Source organism: Bactrocera oleae, chromosome 4 (genome assembly GCF_042242935.1).
Source record: "Bactrocera oleae isolate idBacOlea1 chromosome 4, idBacOlea1, whole genome shotgun sequence".
NCBI lineage: Eukaryota > Metazoa > Arthropoda > Insecta > Diptera > Tephritidae > Bactrocera > Bactrocera oleae.
In genome coordinates, this window is record NC_091538.1 from 9618727 (window position 1) to 9636012 (window position 17286).

The window sequence follows — 17286 nt, forward strand, 5'->3', positions numbered from 1 at the left end:
TAAATAGTTCCCAATTTATAAGTATTTACGAATTTTGACACTTTTGATTTATTTATAAATAAATTTGCTTAGTTCAAGCATTAAAAAATATGTATATAAATTACACAAATAAATAAATTTATATATATGTATATATACAAGTATACATATGTATACACATTTATATATTATATGTATAGTATTTAATATTATACTGCTTGAATGAATTGGCTTCCGTTGCGAACACCTGTGTATTCTTATCAGAAACATTATCAGCAACACGTCATATTGTAGTAGTCGGTTAAGTATCTAGTCTACCCTTGAATTTCTATACAAAACTAAAAATAGAAAATTTTAACAGTTTTAGAGCTATGACAACTACAAAACTTTCTACGATATAAAAAATTTATATTACTGTACATATGTACAAAATTAGCACAGTATTTACTACAAATTTTATACAGTAATAGCCTAACCCTTAGATAGGCAATTTTTCTTACATAACGTCTATTAGACTTTACCGAATGGCAGCTTAATGATACGATAGCTATGAATGACAATAGCGTTTCCATAACGTCTGGTTAAACTTTAACTTAACTCTTGCTAGCAATTTCGTTTCTACAAATACTGATTAGCTTTAACGATTGATAGCTTAAACGTAGGTTAGAAAGAAAGTGCCATTTTTACAAAGTCTGGTTAGCTAACCACCGTTTAATTCTATAATTGTTATTGCTTAAGAAAAATACGACACTAAAATACAAAAAGTTTTGTAACAGCTGATTTTGGTTTACAATTTGCTAGCACAGCTGTCACAGCTGTCAATTTTTATTCGCTAACTTTTGATAGATTTTAAACTACGAATTTACGCCAATTGTTGATTAAGTAAAACAAATTTTAGTCTACCTCAATTTAAGTACTAATTTTGTATTTTAAGTTTACCTTTTTGAAGTATGTTTTTAAATTGTATTCAACCAACCTTTAAGTAACGCGAAAACTCATGAAATTCACTTTCGTTTATTTTCACGTGTCATAAAATTAATTTTCGCTTATACTAAGTGCCCTTCAGCTTCAAAACAAATTTTATATATGTACAAGTTATATGTATACGCTTATAGGTATGTCTAAATATCTGTTTGTTTTATTTTATTTATATAATTCTGTTTCTGTTTCTGCTTTTGTTTCTGTTGCTATTTTTTGCCATTGTTGATTTTAATAAATATGTAAATGTATGTATGGTTTGCATAAAGATGTATATGTATGTTTGTTCATGCGCTTTGCCGGTTTGTTTATGTCCCTGAGTGCCAACTCTTTGTTGTTGTACGCTTATGTCATCTGCGAATTTAGTCAATTAAACTCACCTTCCGACACTCAGCATTCAAGTCTTTAATAAATCGGTATTTCTCTAATAAACTTTGTGAAATGGTATATGGACATACACATGTACATATATGTATATGTATATATGTACAATTTTTTCGTAAAAATACAGCAGCAAAGTATTTTTATACCCTGAACCGGGTATATTAAGTTTGCCACGAAGTTTGTAACACCCAGGGGAAACGTCGGAGACCCTATAAAGTATAAAAGAGTATTTATATGAATCATCAGCGTGACGAGATGCGTCGAGTTAGGCTTATCTCTCTGTATGGTATATACGCGAACAAGTCGCTCAGTTTTTGAGATATCGATCTGAAATATTGCGTACGTCCTTTTCATCTCAAGAAGCTGCCATACAAACTGACCAATCAAAATCAAGTACTTGTATGGAAAACTTTTTTATTTGACAAGTTATCATCACGAAATTTTACACAGATTATTGTCTAAGGCAAGGCTATATAAACCAAATAAATTCTTCAGATTGAACCACTGTAGCATACATGTAGCTGGCATTAAAACGGACCGATCACAATCAAGTTTTTGTGTGGAAAACTTTATTTTTTTAGCAAGATATTTTGACAAAATCCCACATGGATTATTTTCCAGAGCAACGCTACAATCTCCGAAAGAATTGTACAGATCGGACCTATATACATATAGCATATAGCTGCCATACAAATTTCAGCTGATTTCGTGTCGTGAGTGGGCATTGCGAAGTTGAATTTAAGTAAAACTAGTAAGCCATATTTAATAATGGAACACCAACGGCAGTTTAATTTAAATAATAAGATTTTATGACATCATATAGCGGCAACACGTCACCATAAACTTGATAGGTTGCTGTAGAAACCGGCTTTCGTTCAAGAACGTCAGCAGCGTGAACCGGCACTTGCACGAAAAAATTATATACTTTTTAAATATTCAGCTGTCTACAAGAGTATACACGTTGAAACATAATATATTGCTAAGCATACGAGTATTTACAAGGCTTAATGTCGTGGCTTTTGCTTTGCTGTTTATTCTAGCGCCACATTACTTACATAAATAATACTTAAATATATTTACTTCTTTAGAACATTCTGCACTAGTTTATAATTATCTTTTACCTTTTTGCTTTATTAAGTATACATATATTATATATATATATATATATATATATATATGTATATATAAATCATATGTATTAAGCAACACTCAATATGACTTTATTGCTTTTCTACAAGTGTCTTCTTTGTTCTTTTGCAGTTGACACATACTCGGACTTCGTCTACAACAAAAACCACAAAATTTTAACGAGTGAGTAATTAAAATCAAACGCTTTTTTAATCAAATAAAAATTACACATGCCATTTACATACATACATTTGTACATATGTATGGTTTTATTACATAAAATACAGTTTTGTACCAAATTGTTCGTGACCTACACCTTGCCACGCAATTTCAAAACGACAAGTGCTAATTAATTAATGACATAATTCGCACGTTGTTGTTATTTTTAGATTTTTATGAATAGTTATTATTTTCGTTCAAATTGCTAGGTGCTCTCAAATTGATGATGTTTTGGAGAGACGCTTTATTCAGAATAAAGTAACACTCGACGATGTGTCGCTAGCTACCGAGTGTACCATTTGATAATTTTTTCGTTGGTCTCATTTTAAAATTTCGGCCTTACAACTTCTTCATTGCCGAGTAATTATGCAGTACTGAAAGACAGTATCATTATCGTCTCGTATATCGTCTCCACACAATCCTTGACAATTTATCATATTTCAAATTTATTCAGCTCGCTAATTCTCTCAAAACTTTGAGAGTAGTGAGCACGATAATCGTGAACTATACTACAATTCGATTGGAGGCTGATCAGATACAAAATAGTTGTCACAAAACAAAAAAGTTCAAATCACATCTACATAAATATGTAATAAACCAGTTTTTACTTTTACCTGATGAACGGCATTTATAAATATAAATTAGAATGTCATTAGTGAACTTTATTAGCATTCGGTTGGTGAACTAATATTTCATCGTTTAGAGAATTATAACCCGATAATTTTTTCTCAATTGTTTCGTGTGTGGTTCTCTAACGTTAGATGGATTTTAGAGCGGAAGTCTGGTTATATAATAATACCCAAGTCGATAGTTGACTTTTATGCTTGCTTGAGACTTTTGCCGTTGACTCAATGCTTGACATTTCCCAAGTTTAACGAACATGACATTTATCGATATAAATGTCACATATTTCAAACCGTATTCGATATTTTTACTTTGAAGGGCTATTAATTATAAAAGTTTTAGTTATTGCAAACAAAAAGCAAGCAAAAATATTAATTTCGGCTGCATAGAAGCTATAATATCCTTCACAGTTGCATGTATTACAGTAGAAAAGGATATAAAAAGAACTTTATCTTGATTTGAATGGGCAGTTTGTATGGCAGCTATATACTATAGTGGCTTGATTTAAACAATTTATTCGAAGATTATAACGTTTTCTTGGACAATAACGTAAGCCGAATTTCGTGAAGATATTTCGTCAAATAAAGTTTTCCATGCAAGAACTTCATTTTAATCGATCAGTTTGTATGGCAGCTAAATGCTGTAGTGGTCTGATCTAAACTATTTTTTTGAAGATTGTAGCGCTGCTTCGGACAACAACCTATGCAAAATTTTGTGTAGATATCTGGTCAAATAAAAATGTTTTCCATACAAGGACTTGAAGTGCGTTGTTCAGTTTGTATGGCAGCTAAATGCTATAGTGGTCCGATAACGACAATTCCCATAAACAAACAGCTTCTGGGTGAGAAAACGACGTGTGCTAAATTTCAGATCGATATCTCAAAAATTGATGAACTAGTCCACGTATATGCAGGCAGCAGAGCGTGGCTAAATATATTGAAGTCTCCGACGTTTCCTTTTGGGTGTTACAAACTTCGTGGCAACCGTAATATGGCCTCTTCAGGGTATAATAAAACAAGAGATAGACGCACGTACTCAGAACTTTCGTGCAGCAAATAGCCTCAACTTGAAGCAGCCTCTGATTACAATATGATTACAATTTCCAACAAAGTTGTAATCCAAAGTAATTGCTATTGTTTACTTCAAATTCAGCACGAACGGAAAAAAATTATTTGCCGCAATAAATGGAAGAAAAAGTTATGACTTACATGTTTATAACATTTTTAAAGTTCAAATGCTCGATTTATGTGTGAATGTGTGTTTAATTGCTGATTCAGTGTTTTTTCGTTGGTTATAACCCCACTTTGGCGACTGCCATGGCGCCAAATCAGCAACAAAATGTTTACACACAAGAGTGTGAGTACTTTTCTACAATGTAAATATATTTTTGTATACTTGCGAGTGTTCCACGGTCTACGCATGCGCGCCACTAAATGGAGCTCGTAAATTAGACGACGCGGTAAATTGTAAAAACAATTTCACACACATTTTCTCGTTTGAAATTGGCACACGGATGATGACGACTTGGAGTGACGTGATGACTATGATTCAGTTGGGGTGGAATGATTACCTCATTGTTGGCCGCTCCGCACACACTCACACTTAATAGAAAACAAAGTTGCCTCGACACTCGCAGACATCAAATTATAAAGTGTGTTGTTAGATCCTGTTTATGGATACGTTGACTTAACGGTACCCGATTGTCGTGTCGATAGAAACGGAAAATGTAATTATTTGGTCAGGAAATTTTGCAAATTGACAGTCAAATTGCCGTCTGGCGCCAAGCATTGGCGAGTGGGCCTGCGGAAGCCTTGCAGAAGAAGAAACTCTGGCCACATTGTAGACTCCAATTAAATTGTAAAACAATAAAAACGAACTACTTTCCAACAATACAAGCCTTGATTTCTGTGCTATGTACTCGTACATACATATGTGACAATGTGTGTATGGTATATGCAATAGCGAATGTCTATGTATGGTACAAGGAAATGCTACTGCTTAAATACAAAAAAAAAATCATGGGAGACACGCGACGGTGATTTTTAAGCTGTGGACTTTATGGCACCACACGCACATCCAGGTCATGGCACAACATTTAATGCAATTGTGACGCATAAGTAACCCTTACAAAATAAATCGCGAGATGACTCCGTAAACGCACAGAAGTGTCAACTGCTAAGAGCATTTATTGCTTTTGCGTTGGTTGATCCACAAAATTGAGTAACGCCCACTTAACGGCTGGTGCAAAAACTTGTACAGGAAATGAAAGAGAAACGAACGATATACTTTACTAACAGTACTCCCAATTGAATCGTAGTTCTTTTTTGATTCACGGGTCTTTGAGTAATTTGAAGATGTATATTTCTGGCTTACTTAAAAGTTATAAATAGATTGATTAGATCCCCTTGATTGATATTCTGTGAAGTTGATTGTTGGATCTAAAAACATCTTTGGTATTTCGGCCTTTCGGAAAGATTTGGTGAATCAGTCTACATCGGAATCAAGGCAATCGACATACTTAGACTACATGAAAATATTTTATAATGCTTATTTTTCTCAAGTGGTCTATAAAATTCTACAATGGTATATTCACACCCGCCGCTCGTAGTTATTGCATATTGTTTTTTTCGGCAGCGCATGATAAACATGCGAATGTAAAACATATTATTTACAAACTACTGGTATTAAAATGTGTTCGAAGAACTTTTATATATATTTATTTATACAAATGTCGATGTTTGATCTAGCCTCTCCAGCAGAAATACACTCATAGGTAACGTCATTGCTGGCGGAAGGAAAAAGATGTTATCTAATGATAGTCGGACACTAAATCGAACTTATATTGTTGTAGCGGTAAAAAAACATTCCTGAACTGATTTGGAGTAATACTGCCGAAATGACAATCTTTGGCGGCATAAAAAACCGACTGTTCCCACGATAGTCGGGTATATGTAACCGGAACGCACCTATAATCCGGACCAAGGTCTGATACCGAACTTAGCTCCTTCGTTGTGACTTTTCGGACCACTAACTATTAAACCACAGTAATGGTTAAGGGTAGCGTAAAAACTCGCATACTTCAAGCAGTTTATCGATTTCAGCGGCACAGGTTTTCCAAATATATGATATTCTTCTTATCTACGATCTAACACAAAATGGTTTGTTTACTACAAGGTAATTCTATTTATCAGTAAACTCGCGTTGAATTCTTGCTAGCTTTATTTATATCATCGCAAATTTTACATGGTAAAATTTTTGTGATTGTGGAAAGAGGGGTGAACTTCAAAGTTCATCGAAATATAAATGCCATATATAAATCAATATATTTTCTCTATATACATAAGATAACACCATATATATGTGGGTATATATATAATATACAATAAAAACTTGACAAGTTTTATTAGGATGTTCATATAGATAGATATCAATAGATTTTTCGATAATACCTCAGTTATTCAGATACATACATACTTTCCGTACAGGGAAACGGAAACCAGTATGTATCAAACAGTTCGTAATATCCTAGAAATTTACTCGCGCTTTGTTGAATCGTAAAATCCATACAGCTTAGTAAACTTCTGAAGTCTTACTTCAGGTCTTTACTTATAGCATAAATAAATTTGCATTATATAATCATTATTAAAACAAGAAAAATTTGTTAACTTAGGTTGCACCAAAGCTATAATGCCCTTCACAAATGCAAAAGGTTGCTTAGAAGAACTTGATTCCTATCATTCAGCTTGTATGACAGCAATATGTTATAGTGATTCGATCTGAACAATTTCTTTGGAGATTCTATTATTGCTTTAGATAATGATCCATTCCAAATGTCGTGAATATATCTCGTCATATGAAAAGGTTTTCCATACAAGAACTTTATTTCGATTATTTGTATGACAGCTTTATGCTATAGTGATCCGATTCAAGCAATTTCTTCGGAGATTCCATTATTGATTATTGATTGATTGACTACAAATTTTTATGCAAGGTCAACCACATAAACCGCATCAATTTTGAAATATTTCAATGATTACATAAGTGGTTATATATAGAAATAACTAATGTAATGAATAATGCTTTGCTTTGACGCATAGAAGTTCTAGGGGTGCCTACTGAGGGTGACACATTTAATTCAATTAAGTTAACGTACTCACTTACACAAGGTTAAGTGTGTGCTGAAGGCATATGCATGGAAACATCGTAATTTTAATTGGAAAATGGAGCTGCCTCTAATTATATTATTCACCAATTATCACTCAAACATAGTGGACGCTTTGATATTGCGCTTTGATATTGTTGGAGTTACTACTTGTATGTACCCATTTATGCATACGTAAATCAAACGGTAAACAGCAAAGTTGTAACATAAGAGCAGCAAGGAGAAATAGAAGACCGTTAGGCGCAGGACTTTTCTGTTACAATTAAGAGCTCACACTTGCAGAGCCTTTCTTAGTGGTGTCTAACAACAAATTTTTCAGAGTACCAAAGAAGAAAAAGAGTACCGAAAGAAAAACCATATGTTATTTTGACCCACCCTAATGCATATGTATCGGGTAAACCATTGATTTGACCCACCCTAATTCATATGTATCTAAGCAAACCATTACTTCTTGTTCTTTAATTACATCTCAAACTTCTGCAGTACAGCAACGCGTTGTTGTCTCTCAACTCGAATAGCTTTTATGTGAACACTTTATTCAATTAAAGCAATTCTTTAGAAAATTTGCACACTTACGCTTACATACATACAAATGTACATAAGCACATATATGCTGAGTTTATATACGCATAGGTACATGTTAATAGTATTAGTTGGCAGCAGTAATGTACATTACGTAGAAGCTTCTTCTTTACTCATCGTCCTGCTCTTGCTCGCGCTCCTCAGCTAATCGTCCAACCATCCAACCATCTGTCGCTAGTAGTCAACTTGTTGCTATTTCTGTCTGTTTCTGACTCTCCATATATTATGCTCGTAAATTGCTGTCAATCGTGCATTATTATTAGATAAAGCAACAAAAGCCACTTCTCGCCTCCAAGCTACAATCGTTCGAAAGTTTTGAGTAATCGTCTCTTTTGCCAATACAGCCAATGCCGCCGCAGATGCTTTGCAGCTGCGTCTTCAATTAAAATAGCGCCACCAACACAGCCCTTCTTTAGGTCTTCGCAATCAAATGAATCATAAAGTCGTATTTCTCACTTACTTGCACTGTCAAAGTTGACAGTTATTGCATTATCAGACGCTCGTCATCTTTACTATCTCCATACGTAGACGAATATATTAAATGTCACTTTTGTCACTTAGCTGTCGAGTTGTACATTCTCGTGCATGGCATATAACTGTGTAGGCTGCTTGTATTAAATTATAGTTACAAGTGATGTTCGTTTAGTACGCCGCTGTACTTAAGTATGTTGAAAATTAGGTACTGTGTGTATTTATGGTGAAGTTGTCTACATTTATTGACTTAGTTTGGAAAGAATATCGTCATCTCGTATCCGACTTTAATATTGCTACATTACAATAGTTATTGCTGTGAGATTTGAGGTGAAAATTGATAATGGAAATGACACAACAGTGTCTCAAAACAGTCTCTTAAAAACCGGTCATAACTCTGTAAGTTGTCATATAATTAATATTAAAGTCTGCTTATCCTTAATAGAAAGCTTTCATGGAGTCAAAATTTTGAGGAGAGAGTAAGGAAGGCATCAATTGCCTTATATTGCTGTAGTGGAGCTGTAGAGGAGCTATAGGGAAAAGGTGGCAACACTCATCGAACGACTCGTCCGAAATTTTATCCATATTCAACTGCATTACTAAAAACTTTGATCGCTGCGTCGCAGAGGCTACGCTTGTCAGCTTTTTCTCTGCTCACTGGAGAAGAGGCGCATTGAGCTTTTTCACGAATGGGTTGAAGCTAGGAGGGAAGGTTGGAGGGTTAGTTTTCTGTAAGCAGCTTTAGGCAACCGGATCACTGAATTGTAGTTTTTCAGGCGAATGACTGCTATTGAGGTGTCTGTGAACGTACTGCTACGAAGTGTAGCCTCTTTCAGGAAGTTGAGCATTCACTACAACAGCAGAGCGGAGTATTTGTCCTCAGAAATAGAAATAGTATCAAGCTAGATCAGACCCGAATTCGGCGGATCCTTATATGTCGGTTGTCGTAGTTTCTTCTTTGGGAGAAAAGAATGCTGGCCAAATTTCATATCGATATCTCTAAGACTGAGGGATTTGTTTGCGTATATACAGACAGACCCTGTTCAGGTTATAAAAAATACACATTTTTCTAGGTCCACTCCAATAACCCTGCTCCTGGAAGATGAATCTGCTTGGTTAATGCTTATTTGCATAAGTATATAACTGACTTTCTATTTACATACATAAGTATGTATATTTTCATCGCACTCTTGAGACTATGCTACCGAATGTTTAATAGTGGCTGTATATGCTATATACATACATATGTATTTATGTATATCTACTCGTAATCGTCAACATTTTTCGCTGCACGTTTATAAGCAGCTCTCAAATTAATATTAATCAACGTTAATTTAATCTCGAGCAAAAGAAAAATAATACATAATGCTTGAAAGATAATATCTGATCGTTGCTTTATAAGATTTTATAAGACATTTGTTATATTTTTGTTATTATTTCAGATTACTACACCATACCAACAAAATAGTTTCAACACAGTAAAACGGAATTTAAGAAAACATGCCAGCGGAAACGAAAAGTGCCACCGCTGGAACCGAGGCTGAAACGCCTACGAAAAGCAAAAAAGCGAATACGACCGGAAAAGCTGGACTGGCGCGTGTTACGCTGCTCGATGGCTCTCTACTTGATGTCACGATCGATGTGAGTACAGCTTGAAGCTCATTGATATTCATAAAATATAACTTTACTTTCTCTCCGACTATTTAGCGCAAAGCGAAAGGACGCGACCTAATAAACACCATTTGTGCGGGTCTCAATATTGTGGAGAAGGATTATTTCGGTCTTACTTATGACACACCGTCCGATCCACGCACTTGGTTAGATTTGGATAAGCCGGTTTCCAAATTTTTCCGTACCGATCCATGGGTGCTGCAATTCGCTGTGAAATTTTACCCACCGGAACCATCACAGCTGCAAGAGGACATTACGCGCTATCAGCTTTGCTTGCAGGTGCGCAATGACATACTCGAAGGTCGCTTGCCATGCACTTTCGTTACACATGCGCTGCTCGGCTCGTACCTGGTGCAATCGGAGATGGGCGACTATGATCCGAAGGAAATGCCAGATCGTCGCTATTTGAAAGACTTCAAAATAGCACCCAATCAAACGCCGGAATTGGAAGATAAGGTCATGGATTTGCACAAGACACACAAGTTAGTACACACCGATAAAGACGCTTAAAACGTTGTATCTTAAAGACATTTCCATATACAAACTTTCTAGGGGTCAAGCACCGGCCGAGGCGGAACTGCATTATTTGGAAAATGCCAAGAAGCTAGCCATGTACGGTGTTGATTTGCATCCAGCAAAGGACTCGGAGGGCGTTGACATTATGTTGGGTGTCTGTGCATCCGGTTTGCTGGTTTACCGCGACAAGTGCGTAGCATATCTTAGGCTTCTGTTGCATGTTTATTAATACACATTTTATATCATGTAGATTACGTATCAATCGCTTCGCTTGGCCGAAGATACTAAAGATTTCTTATAAGCGGCATCACTTCTACATCAAAATACGTCCCGGCGATTTTGAACAATTCGAATCGACTATTGGCTTTAAATTGGCTAATCATCAGGCTGCTAAGAAGTTGTGGAAGTCGTGTGTGGAGCATCACACATTCTTCCGTCTGATGACACCAGAACCGCCGACCAAGTCATCGCTGTTCCCACGTTTCGGCTCCAAGTACCGTTACTCCGGACGTACTTTGTACGAAAGCAAACGAAATCCAATCGATCGCACAGCACCGAAGTTCGATCGTAGTTTGTCGGGCCGACGTCTAACCTCGCGTAGCATGGATGGTAAGCAAATGAATTTAGAATTAAATTTTAAACGGCAGTACAGTTTAGTTTTCTTGCATGCCGTTATAAATAATTTATAATTTAACATTATTTTCATATATAATAGCGCTCGCTATGGCCGAAAAGGAGAAGGATGCTCAGAAACGTCACACCATGGGACATCCACCAGAGCATATACCCGATTTTGACTCACCACGTAGTCGTAGTCCATTGAAGAAGGATAAAAAGGAGAAGGTATATTTCTGCGCTCTTTGCCTACAAAGATTTCTCATTAGTAGAACAGTTTCGTTTGAAAATTTGTTTTCTACAATAAAAAAATGTGTATATTTTTTTTTGTTTCAAGATTTTTCTTTTCAAAATTTACTGACAAAATTTATTTTCCTTCCTTTTTCTCGGTTTGTTTCCATTCTGTAATTAATACGAACACACAAAATTAACCAACTCACTAACAACAACAAAACATCAATCAAAAATATCAACAACAACTCCGCAAATGTTATGTAATAACAAATTAAAACGCAAAAAATATCGACAAAAATGCGCACTTACCACAAACTCACTCTCACTACTTATCCTTACTATGTTCAAAAAACTACAACAACAATCAATCACCTTAATGTGTAAAACAAAAACACAAACAAAAATGTTCTCTGCTAATTAATCATTAAAATTTCATATTCATTTTAACCGCAACAACTAACCTAACCTAATATTTGAAAATTTGCACAAACACAAAATACACACATAAAACAAAAACAAAAAAAAAACCAATTGTTTGTTCCAAATAACCCCAAATCGTATAGTTAAAACGTGAATCGAGTACTGGTACAGCTTCCGCCTCTTCGCAGAGTTCACTCGAAGGTGATTATTCGACCCATACCGGTGCTGATGTGGCAGCCGGCGAGTCCGCCTCGGCCGTCGCCTATCTTGGCAAAGATCAGGTTAATTTTCATTTTCAACAGCCAATTTCTATTCTCCTATATTTATTATATAGTTTATATAATATCTCGTATATGCAAATCATACAATATTTACTTTGTATGAAAAGTTACGTAACTATTTACGCTTTTATTTCCACCATTATTTATCTAGTTTATTTATACAACATAGTGTATTTTTTTGATCTCTGAGCTTTAAGTGTCTCTTGTCCTTTTTTCTTTTACGATTACTTTTGTCCTACAACACTATCTGTTTGTTGTTGTTATTCTTCTCCATAAAAATCCATGTCCTGTTTGTTGTTCAAACTGACGTTTAAGATAAACTGTTAAGCTGTTAAGAAATTTTTGTCTGCAAGTGGAAATTTATTACCTACCATCTGATCAAATTTGACCCGGACTGAGGAAAAAAAACCAACATTTTTATGTATTTTAATAAAAATATTTATTATCGCCTTCCAAATAGGCGCCTTATCAGCCAATTATCCATAAACTTTCTATAATTTTCGGCTGGGTTGGCTTTCAGTGATTTCAGAGAATGACTTTTAACGTTTCGGTTCCTGAAGCGGATGTTTTTAGTTTCGAAACCAGAAAATAGTCATATTGAGCTAAATGATGACTCTCGTTTAGTGTTTGGCCAAAAAGTCCGTCACAATCATTCTTAAATGTAATGGCCCATCATCGTGGTGAAAAATCTATGCATTTTCTGTTCACAAATCTGGTCGTTTACGATGAATTGTTTCAAGTAGACGCCTTAAAATGGCCAAGTAGTATTTCTTATTGACTGTTGGATCCTGTTGAACGACTTGATGGTTCAAAGCAAAGGATGAACATCACCTTGATTTTTGAACGATTTTGACGTGTTTTTCTCAGTTTCGGTTCATTTTTGGAGCACCAATTGCTAGATTGTTCGACAGTTTTGACGTCATATCCATAAACTCACGTCTCGTCACCAGTAATGATGCGTTTGATGAACATAGGATTCTCAGCTACGTTGTCAAGCAACTCTTAAACGATCTTTACTGTACGCCGTTTTTGCAAAAGAGTCAGGTCTTTTGGTACGAGTGTAGAACTGACACGCTTCATACCCAAAACATTAACCAAAATGTGTTCAGTTGATCTATAAGCGACGTTGAGATCCTCTGCTATCTCTCTGATGCCAAAACGACAATTTTCAAGCACTGTTTCTTTAATTTATTTGATGTTATCGCCAAATAGAGGTGGATCGACAACTCGCATGACCGTAATAAATATACTCGTATCTTGTCTTAAATAATTTGAAGCATACATATTTATATATGCTACTCAATCCAATAATATTATATTTTACACATACATTCGGTTTTATATAAACTGAAAAAAATCTTTTTGCCAACATACAATAATTTTACTAAATTTTTTTAAAACAAAATTTATAATCATTGTTTTAGTTCATTTTATTTTACTCTCTTTTTGGCCTCATTTACCTCAATTAATATAAATATTTTTATGCTCAATGTGCTTGCTAATGCTTAACCCTTTTATGATATAATTCTAAATCAATTTTTAAAGCAACAAATGTTCGTAAGCGACAATTTTACAAAAAAATATAAGAAAATATTTTGTTTTTTCGAAATATTTTGTTTTCTCAAATGTCAATTACAAATAAAATAAGTTGGTAGAAGAGAATCTTTACGCAAAAGTATTAGTAGTAGTGTCATTTTGAAGCAGGGAAAATTTCTATCCACAGATATTACACTAAGTCCTTTTTATATAACAATTGCTGTATTGTCTTATCAAGCACAGTTTAACGATATTTTTTCTAAGGGAGATTCTAGATCTGGAGATATTTTCATTAGCACATTGAGGCTTTTTAATTGGCTTTAAGTATATAGAGTGATTTTCAGATAAAAAAAAAATAATTCGATATCGTCGTACAAATGAGTGGCTTCTTAGGGAGGAAAGGATGTGTGCAAAATTTCTGAGCTTCCCCTTTAATTTAATATTTTATTAACTTTCTTGCAAACTGTCAAGGAAAATATGTAGATCTCAGGCTTTGAAATACCAGTATAAAGCTACTCCGAAAAAGCAAAATGAGTATTATTATACGTCACACCGTCGATCCTTATATGTTCACTATTCAAAAAAAAATAAAAACGAAGCTGGGATGAAAAAAGCGTTCTCCTTGATAAAAAATTTCCCGCAAGTTTTTAAAGGTCTTCTGTTGGACCTTATTTGAGAACGCAAATGTCTGTTGATGCATTCATTGTGACCTCTTGTTTTCTAGTTCTTTTTTGACTCAAGCTTACCAAAAAAGAAATTAAAAGAATAAAAATTTTGTTAAATAGAAATAGCTGTTTGTGCTATGTTTGAAAATAACTGTATATGATATATGTATATTTGTTTATTTATGAGATATCAACTTGTATCTGTAACAGTAATGTATAAAAATTTGTCGCTTACGTCATTTTGTTCGAAGAGCTGTCTATATGTTGCTAATGCTATAACGATATTTTCATATATACATATATCTATGTAAAGTACTTACGATTTCCAAATCGTTTGAAACCTAAAATACTCGTATAAATGTTGAATTATTGATTTTTGTCCCAATATCTTTGTTGTAATACATAATTACAACCTTAACATTGCTCATACATACCCGGTACTCGTACATATTTATACTTGTAAACGTAAGAAAGTTATACCTTTGAACTAACTGTGCGGGGCAGCGAAATTTCTTTCAAAATACAAATCATACCCATACACTCACATATATGTATGTTGATATAAAGATACATATGTACATAGAAGACACTTAAATGTTTCAGTGAACACATGCTCATAAGCTATATCTCTTATCGTTCTAATACATATATACAATCATTACATACACATAAATATCAATATTAGGGTGAGCCAAAAACAAAAAACACAATATCGAATTTATAGGCTAAACTGAAACTTTATTTAGAGAAAAGACTATCGCTGAAAGGCAGAATTTTTAGCTTTATTTTTAAATGTATAAACGGTGTTAAAAAGTTTTTTTCATTAAAAATACCCTAAATTGTAGACCGTTTAGATAGAATTTTTTTAGGTCGCGGGTTCTTGTAGAGCATAAACTTCATAAAAAATCTACATCAGAGGGATTTTTTTTCAATTGCAAAATTCTAATATTTTAAATTTTTAAAAAGTGAAAAAAATCAAAATATATAATATGTATATGGGCAAATTCGATATTAGTTTTTTTTGGCTTACCCTAATATATATATCTATACTATATATATATGTATATATACTTATGCACATAATTGTACACATTCATATCTGTTATCATAATCTATTTTATTTTAATTAATTACTGTTTTTTATGTAAAAAAATTATAAGTATTATTAGTAATACAGGGTGTAGCAACTTTATGTATTTCAAACGAACCTTCAAGACACATGTACAGTGATCCATTATCCAATAAACTCGGATGCCATAACAAAACTGATTATTGTGTGCAAATATTAATAAATTTCCTTGCTAAGGAAAGTACATTAGGGTGCTGCAAAATAAGTTTAAACTTTTTTTCAATCTTCCTATTTGATGTAAAAACAAGAACAAACGTTAATTTCGGCTGTTGAAGCTATAATACCCTTCACAGTTGCTTATCACACAGCATTTATATTGATTTTGATCGAACAGTTTGTATGGCAGCTGAGCTATGAAATGTGACATTTTTGTTATTTAGAATACAAGTATTTTATGTTTTAATACATAAAGACATCTCATTACACACATACACCTATATGCACAAAACGCAATTCACGGTTTAAAAAGGCAGCAGATCAAAGAAGGACGATTAAATAAGAATTTAAAATTCAAACTTTTTACGCTTTTAAGCTAACCATATTTGCTGCTTTCTTCAGCCGTCTTTCCCTTAAGCTTTTATTTGCACACAACACACGCTCATATATACTTGTAACTGTATGTGTGTATATAAAACTGATATTAAATAGCTATAAGCATGCAAACGCTTTAACAGTAATAACTTAAGCTCAGCTTTGTCTACATTTTTACTTGCTTCATTTTGATTGTTTTTCCTCTAAGCGCAAAATAGAGGCACTAAAACTAATAAAATTCCTTAATTTCTCTTGAACCAAAAGGCGGAGGCCGAAAAGGAGGCCAAATTGAAAAAGAAACAACAAGAAAAAGAGGAGAAAGAGCGCAAGGAACGTGAAAAGAAGGAGAAGGAGGCACAAGAGAAGGCTGCCAAGGAGAAAGCTGCGAAAGAAAAGGCCGCTAAGGCCGCTGCTGCTGCCGCCGCTGCAGGCATTAATGGTGACTACAGCAAATCGCATAAATATATTTACATAATTATAATTTTCTTTACTTGAATTTCAGGCAATGATGACTTGAACGATTCCAAGAAGTCGGAGAAATCTGGCAAAGGACGTGTAAGTATGCAACCAGTACACTAGGTGTCGCTGTTATATTAAATATACCTCAGGTCTGTGGCGAATCCAGAATTTCTTTCTGGCGGTTTTTCCGATTTTAGGGTGGGGGGAGGTCGTTGACCCCCAAAATTCACCTGTATCCGCCACTGCCTCAGGTGTATATTGAGTAATGTGTGCTATTATCTAATGTTGATAATGACAAATGCCCCGCCCACCCAAGAATGCGTAACGCGTACGAAGTGCGTTTCTGCCGAAGTCATGTCATCCACCGTTATGTTGTTACTATGTACAGAGAACAGCCTGCATATGACTGCATAGATGTTTTCAAGCTGTTTTTCAAATTGTTATTTAATTTGTAGCGCATTGCCCCTTACCACCGTCCATGTTTCCTACTTTTAACTTTAACTAAATTTTAAGTTAAGAATTAGTATGTAGCATTTAGTGTCCCCCATTATGTATGTAAACTGTATGTCTCTCTGTAGTGTACCCTTAAGTTTTACTTAGAAATTTATTTAACTAGTGTTAAATTTTTATTTTTTCCCCTTTTTTATTTTTTTGTTTTCTTTTCTTTTTAATCTCTTTTGCAATTGGAAATATTTATGAATC

At 34.3% G+C, this 17286-nt stretch overlaps 1 protein-coding gene across 8 annotated transcripts in view; it reads left to right on the forward strand.

Annotated features, from left to right (window-relative positions):
* Positions 1–17286, forward strand: part of cora (erythrocyte membrane protein band 4.1 like coracle) — a 65059-nt gene that overhangs the window by 37576 nt on the left and 10197 nt on the right. For 6 of the 8 annotated variants that reach the window (XM_014229808.3, XM_070109123.1, XM_070109122.1 and 3 more), the window contains 9 exons: positions 2602–2652; positions 9970–10168; positions 10235–10680; positions 10751–10903; positions 10965–11323; positions 11430–11557; positions 12127–12264; positions 16390–16564; positions 16628–16680. In XM_014229808.3, coding sequence (XP_014085283.2) covers positions 10028–10168; positions 10235–10680; positions 10751–10903; positions 10965–11323; positions 11430–11557; positions 12127–12264; positions 16390–16564; positions 16628–16680 — 1593 coding nt within the window. In that variant the 5' untranslated portion in view covers positions 2602–2652; positions 9970–10027. The remainder of the gene's footprint in view (positions 1–2601; positions 2653–9969; positions 10169–10234; positions 10681–10750; positions 10904–10964; positions 11324–11429; positions 11558–12126; positions 12265–16389; positions 16565–16627; positions 16681–17286) is intronic. The other 2 variants (XM_036374982.2, XM_014229809.3) reach the window with 2 other exon arrangements.